The sequence below is a fragment of the Crinia signifera genome, chromosome 1, assembly GCF_055691185.1.
Source record: "Crinia signifera chromosome 1, ASM5569118v1, whole genome shotgun sequence".
Classification (NCBI taxonomy): domain Eukaryota; kingdom Metazoa; phylum Chordata; class Amphibia; order Anura; family Myobatrachidae; genus Crinia; species Crinia signifera.
The window spans coordinates 226,215,324-226,229,676 of NC_139217.1; the positions used below are offsets into that span (position 1 = coordinate 226,215,324).

The 14,353-nt window shown below is 43.8% G+C and overlaps 1 protein-coding gene across 1 annotated transcript in view; it reads left to right on the forward strand.

Moving 5' to 3' along the window:
- Window positions 1-14,353, forward strand: part of TJP3 (tight junction protein 3) — a 95,409-nt gene that overhangs the window by 49,889 nt on the left and 31,167 nt on the right. Inside the window, 4 exon segments of the mRNA XM_083179351.1 lie at window positions 1,271-1,784; window positions 1,787-1,858; window positions 1,963-2,066; window positions 2,658-2,826. Coding sequence (XP_083035477.1) covers window positions 1,271-1,784; window positions 1,787-1,858; window positions 1,963-2,066; window positions 2,658-2,826 — 859 coding nt within the window.

Genomic DNA, 14,353 nt, shown 5'->3' on the forward strand with positions numbered 1-14,353 from the left:
TAAATATGGCAGCCCCAGGGTTCAGGGTGAAAGGGCGGGGAGTAGCTGTGGCGGTAGGGGCCTCCGCACCGTGTCACCACTGTGCCGATTACCTTAGGGCGTTCAGCCTAGTGACCCCCAATGCCGCTGGCGGGAGGGTGCCTGATGATGTCCGGGGATCCGGCTTGCAGGATTCTTCCCCGCGCCGCGTCTCCGGAGCCGCGAGGGATCTTGGAGGCCGCAGAGCAGAGCGCAGCACAGTGTCGATCACCTCTCCGGGTTCCACCGCCCACCACCTCCGGCTCTCCTCGAGTGGCTGTGGGAGTCTCCCTGATGTGCAGAAGGCGCGGCGGGTCGGGTGTGGAGGACCCAATGTCCTCAGGAGAGGGTGTCTGGATCGCGTGCGTCCCACGCACCGATGGTGTCCCGTGTGTGGATCCAGTCACTGGTCCAGCTCCGGCAACTCGCCACGGGTACAGGTAGGAACTCCGAAGGGCAGGGCTGCGCTCGGGGGGGGTCTGTGCCGTCAGGAGGGTGGAAGATTTGTCTGCCTTCGCGTCTCTCTGCCCGACGTGGAGGCCTGAACACGGGCCAGACTCCGGTGTAGATTGGCTTTCCCTAGTGCTAGTGCCTCAATACTGGTACCAGCCGATTCTCTGCAATGTCAGGGGTATTTTAGGCTTGGTTCTGGCAGCGTCTCTGGGTTTTCGTGTGGCGGATCACAAGGGATGGAGCCTGGGTGAGCAGAGCTCAGTTAAAATGTGGCCGTCTTGGATGCGCCACCCACTGGAAGCCTGTAACAAAATATTTAATATATTAACTTTCTTTTTTTGCAATATAATTAAAAGGGCATATCAACATAAATATTGATGAGGTACTTATGTAATATCTGGGCTCCAGTTTTTCTTATGAGACCGCGGGGCTCGCCACGCTTCGGGCACGGTGGCTCGCTGCGCTCGCCACACTATATAAAATCTACTCCATGCGTAGTTGGATAGTAGGGGTATGAAAAAATGGGGTGCATTTAACATGGGAGCCCAGATAATACATAAGTACCATTGATGACCTAAGTTTTTGTTCTTATTATTGTGCTTGAACAGTAACAAATATTAATGTATAATAAATATCCATTGTAGATCTGTTTGTTTGAAATATTTTTTTTTAATTTGTAAGAATTTCTGCAACCAATATAGGTGTAAAAAAAAAAATGGACTTTTTTTTTTTTTTTAAATCCTTTTATTTTAATGAATTCACTTTTAATTATTTTCCATACTGTATCTCCCCATTGCAGACTGTGAAACGTCCCAAAAAAATTCAGATTCCTGTGAGCAATCCAGTGCCTTCACTTTCAGCAGGCCCTTTATATAGCTCTCAAACAGCACGCAATTCAGAGCCTGTGTTCTCACACTCGGCAGACAGAAATTTGGGAGATGAACCAGATTCTCCTGTACCCTGGAGAAGTATGCGTGAGAACTCCAGCAGAGAGCACCATGAAAATACAGCAAGAGGCTATGAAGGGGACTCTTCCAGTGGACGTAGCTCTGGAGGATCTTTCACACCATCTTCCTATCATGCCAGGTCCCGCAGGACAAGGGGGGTGGGAACTGAAGCCGGGAATTACTCAAGACGGAGGGCTGGTAGAGAGAGACCTGGCTCTGGCAGTGAGACCAGAGCCTCTAGTAGAAATAAAGAGACTGGTAGTTGGCGGGAGGGCTCTGTGAGCGAGGTAGGAGAGTATTCAAGGAGAGGCTCTGGCAGTGAAGTGGATGGAGGATTCCACAATGGCCTAGAACTTGTATCAGGATTCAGCGGCTCCCTGCTCAGGATGTACCATCTAAACCTGTTAAAGCTATACTGACGAAAAATATAGATAATGGAGGTATGAAGCGCTGCATGTCAAGTACCACAAAAGTTTTTCTCACCATGTAAATTGTAAACATGTGCATGTATATATTTCATTACTAACTTCTTTTTCACTGACAGAGTATGGTTTGAAGCTGGGTAGCCAAATCTTCATTAAGCATATCACAGATACTGGACTGGCAGCACAGGAAAAGTCCTTGCAGGAGGGTGACCTTATTCTCAAGGTAAATAAACCTTGTACTCTTTCAACTTTTCTGCACTTTCAATTTTGAGGGATTTATTTCCCCTTCCAACATATTCTTTCTCTATAAAATGGGTATGGGTCATAGGGTCGACTGTATGAAAGTAGACTTGTATTAGGTCAACCACTAAAGTTCGACAGGGATTAGGTCAACAAATGGAAAAAAGGTTGACATGCCTAAGGTCGTCGGGGTCAGAAGTCGGCATGAGCATTAGATCAACAATGGGAAAGTCAACATGAGTTTTTCACTGTGTTTTTTTCTGCCAAATGTCCCCTTCATAGACACTGTATCAGTGTACTGCGTCCCCACTCAGGGCACTATTCTATTCCCCCCCCCCATGCCCTAGTGGATTATGGGGTATGAAATACTGCCTGTTCTTGAAAATAAATGTAAAAAACTCATGTCTACCTTTTTACTGTAGACTTAATGCTTGTCGACCTTTTAACCCTGTCGACATTAGGCATGTCGAACTTTAGTGGTCGCCCTAATGTACATCTACCTAGTGACCGTATCCCCTGTTGTATATTTTATTGTCCTATTTATTATTTAATATTTTTTTCAATTGCTTCATAGATAAATGGTGTGACAAGTGAGAATATGTCTTTGGTTGACACTCGCCGACTTATTGAGAAGTCAAAGGGCAAACTCACCCTTATTGTTTTGCGGGACAATCGACAGTTTCTGGTAAACATTCCACACGTAATGGACAGTGACAGTGAAGATAGGAGCTCCATTCATGATGGTAAGAGACACAGTTATGAATAACCTTAATTAAATTAAAAAAAGGTAGAGGACTTTGGATAAAAGAAATAAAGTTTCCCATGTATAGGCTGCCATTGCAGAAAGCTTTCCACACAAAGGAAATCAAGTTTTTATAAATATTCCATCTGCAGTTGTGTAACGTAAAATGTCCACTACATGTTTATGTTCTAAGCACTGCTGAAATGGATACCATAAAACTTGGACAGATTTCACCTTGGACACTATGAAACGACTTCATAGTTTTACACGATGTAGATGTTTTCACAGATGAGCAATTATCTGCAGTTTTTGCACTTCTGGGCATGTGAAGTTGACCTTGCCATGTGTCCTGATGCGGGAGGCAGCAGTTGCAGTTTTAACAAAGCTGCAACTGAACCTGAATCAGACCCAAGGTCCAATGTATTATGTGCTCTGCTTTATTCACATTTATCAAAGGACTTTTTTCTGAATTAATTGATACCCCCAAACACTAGTGTGTTTGGGGGTATCAACATCGGACAGCATCAATGCGCGTCCCTGGGCTACTGTCATTCTGAGATGGCTGTAGCCTATGGGGGGTTAGCGCTAACAGCACAGGGCGCCCGGCTCAGCACATCGCAGGGATGGACTCCTTTCACAGCCCTATCCCTGCACGTGGGTGATGGTACATCCCGCTGATAGGATTGCATAATACAATGCAAACCTGGGTGATAATATTCCACCCAAATCGAAATGTAAATGCAAATCTTAATAAATGGGCCCCTTAGAGTGTGCAAACAAAGGGCGCTCCGAATGAGATGCCTGATCGAGCAGCTATCACAATAAATGGAGAGCGTCACTTCTCCAATTCAGAAATGTCAAGGTGAAAAAGGGGTTAAGTGCACTAGATAAGCTAAATTAATTAATAAAGGTGGGTTCATTTAATAAAATAGAATACAATTTGACACAAAAATGACAATAAAGTACATAAAAACAATGTTAACATTTTTTTAAGGTAGTGAATAGTCACCCAAATGGACTGGATCCAGCTTTAGTGTAAAGTCACTGAGTCTATTCCTATAATACCCCAATGGTGTATATCTCCCAAGTATCTGATGGTGCATTGGCTGTATGTGGGATCCTCGTAGAATTAGTCATACACTGCAAAAGCGAGGTGCAGCAGCCAAATAAAACTGCTGATGTTCCAGCAAGTTGCTGTCCGGAAGGGCTGAAGTTTGTATATATATCAGCCAGATGTAGATGAAGTAAATAAAAAAAACAGGAGGTTGGGTAGTGAGCTAATCAGGGTTGGTCCGGTCACAAGTGTGGAAAGAGTATGGTGGTTGTCCAGTCCAAAGAGTGGCAAGGATCTTCATTAAGGCTGCTGCACCTCGCTTCCGCCGAGTATGATGGTAATTCAATGAGGAGAAAAAAGGGTATACGGTCACTAGGTCCACCAAAGGAAGGCCGACATACATTAGGTCAACCACAGAAGGTCGACAGGTCTTAGATCGACACCTTCAAAAGGTCGACTTGGCTTTAGGTCAACAGGGTCATTAGAATGACACAAGCATAAGGTCGGCAGACAAAACGTGTAAAACATGTCGGCTATTTGACTGTTGACCTTGCCCAGGTCGACCTAAAGCCATGTTGACATTTTAAAGGTGTCCACCTAAGGCCTGTCAACCTAATGATTCCAACCCCTTGTTAAGTGCTAGTTATACCATCTCTAAAACATTTGAGTGTCTGATTATGTACACTTTCCTTGATTACAGGATGGTCACGCCGCATTTAAAAATGTCAGGTGATTGCAGCTATATGCAATGAATTTCCTTTATTTGTCGTCGGGGGCAGATTTAGGGATAAGGTCCTCCCAATGCACAACAGTAATAGCTGCCACCCTCTGTTTATATGTATTTTAATTTGATAGGCTACAAATCCTTATTTGATGACTTGTCAATTTAATAGAATAATAATAAAAAGCCCATTATTTATATTTAATAATGTATACATATTTATTAAGCATCTGAACATGTCCTCACCTACTTCTGCTTTAGAGTCTGTCATGCCACTAGCCTCAACCCTGGCACACCAGATACCTGCAAAAATTCTCATGCACTGCTATGCGACAGTGGTGGAAATCACACTCTAAGGCAGGCTTCCTCCATTTCAAAGTTATGCTTTCATCCTTCAGTGCTCCCTTTACCCTTGCTAAACAGTCATACTTCAATAACCTTATCTCCTTCCAGTCTAAAAACCACCAGCGGCTCTTTGCCACTGTGTACTACCTCCTCTGCTCATCTCTACCTCCCCCTCCTCACTCTACTGACTTTGCCACTTATATCCTGTCCAAAAATGACTCTTTACGTCAGGACATCACATCTAACCTTTACGACCCCTGCCCATCCATCTTACCTACTCTGACATCCTTCTCCAATGTATCTGGTGAGAATGTCATGTCCCTTATCCGTTCCTTCTCTCTCACCACCTCCCCATCTGATCCTATCCCCTTCCCAGTGCCAGATTAAGGTCTAAATGGGCCTGGAGCTAAAAACTATCAAGGGCCTATTATGCGCAATAATAGGGGTTGTGGCCAGCACCTAATAATGCGGAGGGCGTGACCAGTGTTCTGGTTGGGGGGTCTGCTCATGGGTGTGTCTGTATTTGTGTAAATACTTTCAACTTATTATATATGCCTGGAAAAAGCAGGGGGCTGGCATAGGAAAAATGCAGGGAGATATATTGGCGGGTGCCTTCCAAAGGTGCACCCGCAGGATGCCAGTGTCCTAAGATACTTGCAGGGTGAGGCGGCACTCCAGTCATACAAAAAATACTGAAAGCCGAAACTTGGTAGACAACATTTCAGCACCTTTTATGTGGTCACATAAATTTGCCACACCATATACCCCTTATACAAATCATGCAACACAATAGTAACAACCTTATACTGTACTTGCCTCTTACACATTATGCCACATGGATTGAGCCAAAATTCACAACAACTGATCCAAATTCACACTGTGGCACATGGATTGATACAAAATTCACGTTATGCCACAGATTAAGGCAAAACTCACATTTTGCCACATGGATTGAGCCAAAATATACACTATACCAAACGGATTGAGCAATAATGCACAGTATGATTCATAAACAGGGACATTGTGCACACATTAAAAATTTACACCATAATGCTCATTACGTATTCTGCCAAACACCATAATGCCTATTAAAAATTATGCTACGTAAATGCTGCTTACCAAATGCTCATTGTCAGGGGTTCCATGCTCATTGCCAAGGGGGAATACATACTCGCAATAACTGAGGGACAGCTTCCGCCGGGCAGAAATGACAGCCGGGCAGAGAGCAGGGGGCTGCCCGGCTGTATTCAGAGCACTGCAGTTCCCGACTATTTGAAATTAATACCCTTTCACACCAGAAAATGCAGGGACTTACCCGGGAATATGGTCCCAGGATCATGCAGGGACATTCTCGGGCTGGCCCCTTTTACACCAGCCTGGTCCCTGCATTGTCTGGTTTGAGGGGGAGAGGTACCCCCCCTTTAACCAACCAGCTATATCTTCGGAACCAACTTACCCATTTACATGAGACCAGTATTATATTGAATAACTTTTGCGTGGGCTTCGATTGATTTATAGTTATGTGAAACTGGGCCGTTTGGTTCCAGAGAAATCTGCCCTCAAACAACATGAACAGCCATGGAATTACATTTCAGAAATGAAAAAAAATCAGTTTACCCACAATTCTCCGGAACCAATGAACCCATAAGGACCAGCCTGGTATCAGATTGAAGGCACAGCCATTGGAAGTGAACCAGGTGGGGGTTGGAATTAACGGGTCCCATGTTATCCTATGAGGTAAACGTTTCAGGTTTGCCTGGCGGTATCTCCGGTTCCCTGGAGGCTAGTGACACGGGGCTGGGCTCGTTGGAAAGCCCCTGTCCTCCGCTACAAAATGGGCCTATTTGGAGAGTGGGTCTGGAGCTGTAGCTCCATCAGGCCCATTGTTAATCCAGCCCTGCCCCTTCCACCTACTCCCCTACCTCTCTCTGCCTGTTTCCATTTAGCCCACCTCCCTAATGTCTCATCAGGCACTTGTTCCCTCTTGCCTAGCATCCTCTATCCTTAAAAAGAACCTACCCTTGATCCAAACACCCTCTCCAATTACCGACCCGCTCAATCCTCTCTTCTGTCTCCAATATCCTTGAGCATATTATCTACAGCCACCTTTTTCTTCTCCCACTTGACACATTCCATTCTGGCTTACGTCCTCTACACTCCACAGAAACTGCCCTTAAAAAAATCTGCAATAATTTCCATGTTGCAAAATCTAAGAGCCACTACTCATTGCTTATTCTTCTCAACCTCTCTGCTGCTTTTGACACTGTGAACCACTCTCTCCTGCATGATATTGCCCTCTCCTTGCTGCCCTATTAACTCTCTGACTGTTCCTTTACTGTCTCCTCTTGTGACTCGACCCCCCGCACTTCCACTAAATGTTGGTGTCCTGCAGGGTTCTGTTCTTGGTGCTCTCCTTTTCTCTTTTTATGTGTCTTCTTTAGGTGAAGTGATTAGCTCTTTTGACTTATAATATCATCTTTATGCTGATGATACTCAAATCACAGCTCATTTTCTATTGATGGAACTAACATTTCCTATAGTCCCCAAATGCGCCCTCTCCTTCACACCACACATTCAGCACCTCTCACAAACCTGCCATTTTCATTCCAAAAATATTTCCAGGATCAGATCCTTTCTTTCCCAAGGATTTTACGAAGACCCTTCTCCACTCTGTGGTTATGTCTTCTTTATCACTAAACAAACTACATCCACCTCCCCTCTTCTACAAGCCCTTCATTGGCTTCCCTTTCAGAATCCAATTCAAGTTTTTCACACTCACTTACAAAAGGCCCATTCTGGTTCACTCTGAGGCAAATTCCTTCTCAAATGGACAAAACCATGTGCACTGCAGGTGGGGCAGATATAACATGTGCAGATAGAATTAGATTTGGTTGGGGTCTTTCTTCAAAGTGAGATCTATATTGCAGTGTAGAAATAAAGTAGCCAATAACCTGCACAGAAACAAAATAGCTCACCCAAATCTAATTCTCTCTGTACATGTTACATCTGCGCGCCCCCCCCCCCCCCCCCCCTGCAATGCGCATGGTTTTGTTCATTTGAGAAGGAATTTGCCTCTGAGTGAACCAGAATAAGGCCGAAAGCCCTCATCCACCCCTCTCCATTTTACGTCTCTGACCTCATCTCCCTTAACATTTCTGCACATCCTTTTTGCTCCGCTACTGCATACCACCTCTCCTTTCTACTGATTACTTTCCTCCTACCTCCAAGACTTTTCACCTGCTGCTCCCTCTCTCTGGAATTCTCTAACTCTCCCTCAGGCTCTCTCCACCTCTACAAAACTACAAAAAGGCTCTCAAGACCCACTTATTTACCAAACCCAGCCAAATATCACTCTAACCATTTGTTCCATGCTCACTGTCTACCCCATCTGTGTCACCCCTGTCTTTCTGCCCCTCCCCTTTAGAATGTAAGCTCTCATGAGCAGGGCCCTTTTCTATGTATTCAACTGGAAGTCACGGTTTTGCTTATTCGTTTACATACTTTGTAATTGGGCACTGCAGATCCCTTGTGGCTCAATATAAATAAAGAATAAGGATAATAACCATTTTCAAGCTGTTTTAGATGGCTTATAGTATGGTACACTGGAAATATATTGTAGTTATGGGTAGATTTTGGGCTGGCAGTACTAAAACAATGTCATCACCCAACAAATGTCACAACAAATGTGACACAACCAAGTGTCTTACGTACCTAATGTTAATTTCACCACTGTTTGTAGTAGCTTTATATTAATATTTTGGGGTGAATATATTATAGCTGTGCTTAACATGCCACTATTACACTTCCTGTTTCGCCTCATTAACGAGGCGAAGCAGGAGGGGAGAGCGACCAGATGTATTAATATCTTGCCCGCCGAAGCAGGGGAGCGCAAACTTCCCCCTCCGGCGATTCCCTCCTGGAGTCAGCTCATCAGTTAACACTGACATGCTGTCTCCTTACCTACGGCCGGTTGGACTGGGCATGCGTGGGATCTCGCTACTCACACGAGATCCCCAGCGAAGCTCAGAGCCTGCAGCAGGTACAGCACTGTCCCTGCTGTGGGGATAGGGCATCGCCAGCTGCAGCTGTCAAAGTCGGTAGCTGCAGGGGGCGGAACTGTCGTCAACGCTGCTGACCGCTAATACTTTAGGTAACAGCAAAGCGCAACATTGAAAATCTCACAGTGACTATAACCCTCCTGCCCCATAGCGCTCCCTGTTAAACACCCGCATTGCGGGTGTCATACATCAGGGTAAGTGATATCCCCTGCAATAACTCATGGGGATAGTGCCATATTCCCCTGATCATCGGCTCATAGATCTACCCCTTTGTCACTATAGAGGAAAATGGAGTTCATGGCTAAAATGGTATTTTCCTTAGGATAGCGTCGGGCTGGAAATTCAGAAATTTAATTCATAGAGGCATATCTATCGTCAGGGCACTATTAAGGGCATAGTGGGCCTGGAGCTGGAAATGTTCAAGGGGTTTATTATGAGAATTGGAGATGTAGAACCCATAGACTATATGCCCCCATGTCTCCATAGATATAAATGTACAAAAATTTACTAAATGTGTACAATAGGAATGCGATTTTAATACTTATGATTTATGGCCAATTATGTGGTCAGTTGGTGTCTGTCTGGTGATCATCATTTTGTCATGATGGTGGGCCTATTTTTACGTGAAGGCCTGGAGCTGCAGCTCCATCCACCCCATTGTTAAGATGGCCCTGTCTATCATCCCTTTATGAAGCCATTAAACAAGAAGAAATGCTTTTCCACATGTTTGTATTGGGCCCATTGAATACAAGTTGCCTCATAGAGCCACCTATAGTGTTAAGCAAACTCCAAAAACTGAAAGTACAGTATGATTACAAGAATGAAAACCATCTTCATGATTGCAAGTATAGGCACCTATTTTAGATTGCGCTGGTCCCCAGAACCCCGCTACTTCCTACAGGAAGGAAGCAGGTTCTGACTTGAGATCACAGTGAATCCCTTAGCCGATTCCGCACAATTAACCTGCAGCCTCAAATGACACATGCACAGAAGGCCAGAACCCAGCCATAAGTAACACTGCTAATCTGTCCCTTGACTGGAGCCGTAAAGAATATCCCTGGTAAATAAGTATCCACTACCAAAACTCACTGCAAGATCAATGCCTAAGTATCAGGGGCCACCCAACCCCTGATGACGTATAGACCTCATAGTCAGTGGCGTAACTATACATTTTGCTCCCCCCAGCCAAAATATTTTCTGGTGCCCCCCCCCCCCCCCCCTCCATACTGCCGATTTATACATTCTGCAACATAAGATATATATGTAATCAATGAAAAGGCAGCACTCCAAGACTTGCAAATAGCAAAACTATATTGTGAAACACATCAACGTTTTGGGGAGATTATCCCCAATGGATAATCTCCCCCATCAGGATGGAGGATACTGTGTGTGTGTGTGTGTGTGTATGTGTATGTATGTATGTATGTGTATATATGTGTATATGTGTATATATATATATATATATATATATATATATATATATATATATATATATATATATATATATATATATATATATATATATATATATATATATTGTATATCTATCTATTGTATATCTATCTCTCTCACTGTACAGTAAGCGCTCATTGTACACCCATGTACTCACTGCTTTGTGGTGGGGAAGCAGGGAAGTAAAGTGCCTGTCAGACATCACGGAGTCAGACTCCGCAAAGGTCCATGTGAGGAGGAGCTGCTGTGTCTGTGGGGTGCAGCCTGCAGGAGGGACTGGGAGGGAACAGAAGCTGCCCGTGAGGAGTGGAGTCGTCGGTCATGAGGAGGAGGTGAGGTTGTGACACAGGAAAGGAGGGGTCATCCGGACTGCAGCTCCATGGGTGGCTGGTCCCAGGGGAGGGGCTGGCCACAACAGGATTGTTGCTACGCTGTGTCTCTGTTCCGACTAGTCCGACTGCTTACTGCAGGGGGGGAGGTGCGGAGGGGGCTGCGAGGCTCCTGCGCCCCTGTGGAACTGGCTCCCCCCCCCCCCCCCCCCCTGCCGCTGGGGCTGCGGAGGCTTTACGCCACTGCTAATCGTCTCATAAATGCTGCATTATGAAACCAGAATAGTGCCATTTGTATGGCAAGCATAAGTGCATTCTTCAGAATATCTGCCTGACTCCGTAGGATGAAGACTGCATGCGCCCCCCACCTCGATGGAATTTGATATTTATCTCTTACTAAAATCCCATGCAGTGTCTATATCCCACCTAAAAAATGCTCTTTCAAAATGTTATGTTTGACTAGTAAAATTAAACCTACTTTAAAACTTAAATTGATTTTAAGAACATACTTTAGCAATTCATATTTCTACTAAAACTATCCAAGTCTGTTCTGTACAGATTCTCTCTGCAATAGGCAAACAAAGTAAAACTTCCATTATCCCCTTTAAAGTTACATTTTTGACTAGGGTCTGAGCACATTCTTGCTGCTATTTCTAATCTCCCGGTCACCCATGTGTAACCTGTTTTTACATGGGCAGGAAAATGTAATTAATGTTACTGCAGCAACCTGTGGAATGTGATCCGTTGCGATTAGGTCAGAGAAGCCTTTTCCAAAGTAAATAATGGAAAGTAACCTTTATATGTGACTTTAAGGACAATAGAAAACGGTTTATCATCTAGAAAGAGCAAAATATTAAATATATACTGTGTGTGTGTGTGTGTGTGTGTGTGTATGGATGTATGTATGTATGTATCTGTCTATATATATATATATATATATATATATATATATATATATATATATATATATATATATATATATATATATATATATATATATATATATATATATATATATATATATATATATATATATATATATATATATATTCTCCAAAAAACAGGCACACGCACTCAGGAGGTCTTGAAAAAACTTTCAAATTTGGTTAGCAAACCCCAAAACGTTGGGACATGGGTCTTCAACCTGTGGCCCTCCAGATGTTGTTAAACTACATGTTCCAACATGCATTGCTACGTTTTTTCTTATAAGAGCATGCCAAAAAAACCTCAGGGCATGCTGGGACATGTAGTTCCACAACATCTGGAGGGCCACAGGTTGAAGACCTGTGCGTTGGGAGCTGTTACACCAAAATTGTAATTGTTTTCAAGACCTCCTGAGTGCCTCTGCCTGTTCTTTGGACTGATCAGTATTAACATACGGAGAGGGCACTGGGGCCGCTGCATCCCCTCAGGTAGAGTGCCGCGCATATATATATATATATATATATCCCCAATCTGCGCCCAGGTAAAATAAAAGCAGCACCACTGAAAGGTCTCCTGTTAGACGAGAACCAGTTTTTTTAGAGATGAAAAAAGGGAAAAGGATCAGGGTGTGCTTCCTTTCTTTCTTTTTTTCTCTTTCTTTTTCTTTATTTTTTCTCTTTCTTTCTTTCTTTCTCTCTTTCTCTTTTTCTCTCTCTTACTCTTTTTCTCTCTCAGCGGTGGGGTGCCCTAAGGTCACACCTTGGTGTGCCAAATATAGTCCAGTAACCCCACAAAGGAAAAAGGAGCACTTCCCACAAAAATTTGTGAAAAAAAACTTTTTTGTTTGTTTTGGATAAGAAGAAAATACAAGTGTAGCTGTCAGAAAATACTCTGTGCAGCACAGAGTATCTTATGTGCAGCACCATCAAAATTACTCCTGTTAGTGAGGAACAAATGCAACAGAAAGAGTGATTGGGGTGCGCAACCTCATGCATAAAATGTACCTCCCAGTTAGTACTTAAATTAAAATCAAAAATACATTCTGGAGATCATTTCCATGTGTCCAATGTTGGATGTATTCGCAATATGTTTGCACAGTCCATTTTAGGATGAATAGACTTTTATTACAAGAAATACCCGACTCATTTCGTCACAACGACTTCTTCTTCATGGGTAATACCGATGTAAACAGTGATCCTAACAAGAATCCTAGCTGGTCAGTATGACCTCTCTCTATGAAGAGAGACCCCAATCTCTCTTCATAAATTCTCGAAGCGTAGCGAGCCCCGCGAGGGGGACGCGGAAAACTAAGCAAATAGCTTAGTGGGCGCCCAACTAACATAAGTACCAAATTCTCCATTCCCCTGATTAGCTTTGTTGCTCTTCTTTGTTTTTGTTTTTCCAATTCTATGTCATTTTTTTAGTGTGGGGCCCAGAATTGTACTCCATATTCAAGGTGAGGTCTAACCAGTGCCTTGTACAGTGGCATAATTACTTTTGAGTCCCTAGTTTCCATACCCCTTTTAATACATGCCAGAATTCTGTTGGCCTTTTTTGTTGCTATGTGACATTGAGCACTACACCCCAGTTTGTTATCAATTTGGACTCCTAGATCCTTTTCAAGTACTGAAATACCCAATGCCTCCCCGCATAGGTTATAACTAGCACACTGGTTATGTCTCTCGAGGTGCATTACCTTGCATTTATCCACATTGAACCTCATCATCCACTTTATAGCCCACTCCTCTAGATTGTTATGATCATTTTGAAGTGCGATGACATCCTTTGTTGATTTTAATAACTCAATTTTGTGTCATCAGCAAAGATGGATACATTGCTGAGTAACCCCATCCCGATATCGTTAATATATATGTTGAATAAAATGGGCCCTAGTACCAAACCCTGTGGCATTCCACTTACTACTGGTGTCATATTTGATACGGCACTGTTCAGAACCACTCGTTCTCTATTACACAGCCAGTTCCCTACCCATCTACAGATATTTGTCCCTAATCCCAAGTCCTCCTTATGTATGTATGTATACTGTATATACCTTGGTTTAATTTACTAAGTTATCACGTGTGCAGAAGCAACTTTTTTCAGTGCTTTGCTGCTTATCCCTTATACTGCTTTCAGACTGCAAAAACTGCATTGACCGGTATTTTGAAACGTATAAAAAAAAAAAACCGGGCCAGACCGCTAAAACCCCCTTTCACACTGCATATGTGAGTTTTACCGGTTTTGTACCTTCATTACCCGCCGGGGTGAGCTTACACCCTTTGCCATCCATGCAGGGCTGGATTAAGGTCTGCCCCCCCCACGACATGGGCATCTCCAAAACACCCCCCATCCCCCCCCCCCCCCCCCCCCCCACTGAGGCATCATTCTGAGCGGGTCTCTGCCCCGTGCATATGTAATGTGTGGGTCCCAGGCATTACACATGCAGGGGGCGGGGACCCACTCATTAAATATGAACTGCACTGGGTCCCACTCATTAGGTATGCACTGAGCAGGACCAATAGTGCTCACTGCTGCCTGGGTACCATTTCAGACCCCTTTAGACTGCAAAAAAAATGGGTCTGAAACTGGTAGGACCCTGCTTTTTTACAGTTTCCAAATACCGGATTTTTGGAAACAGTAAATTC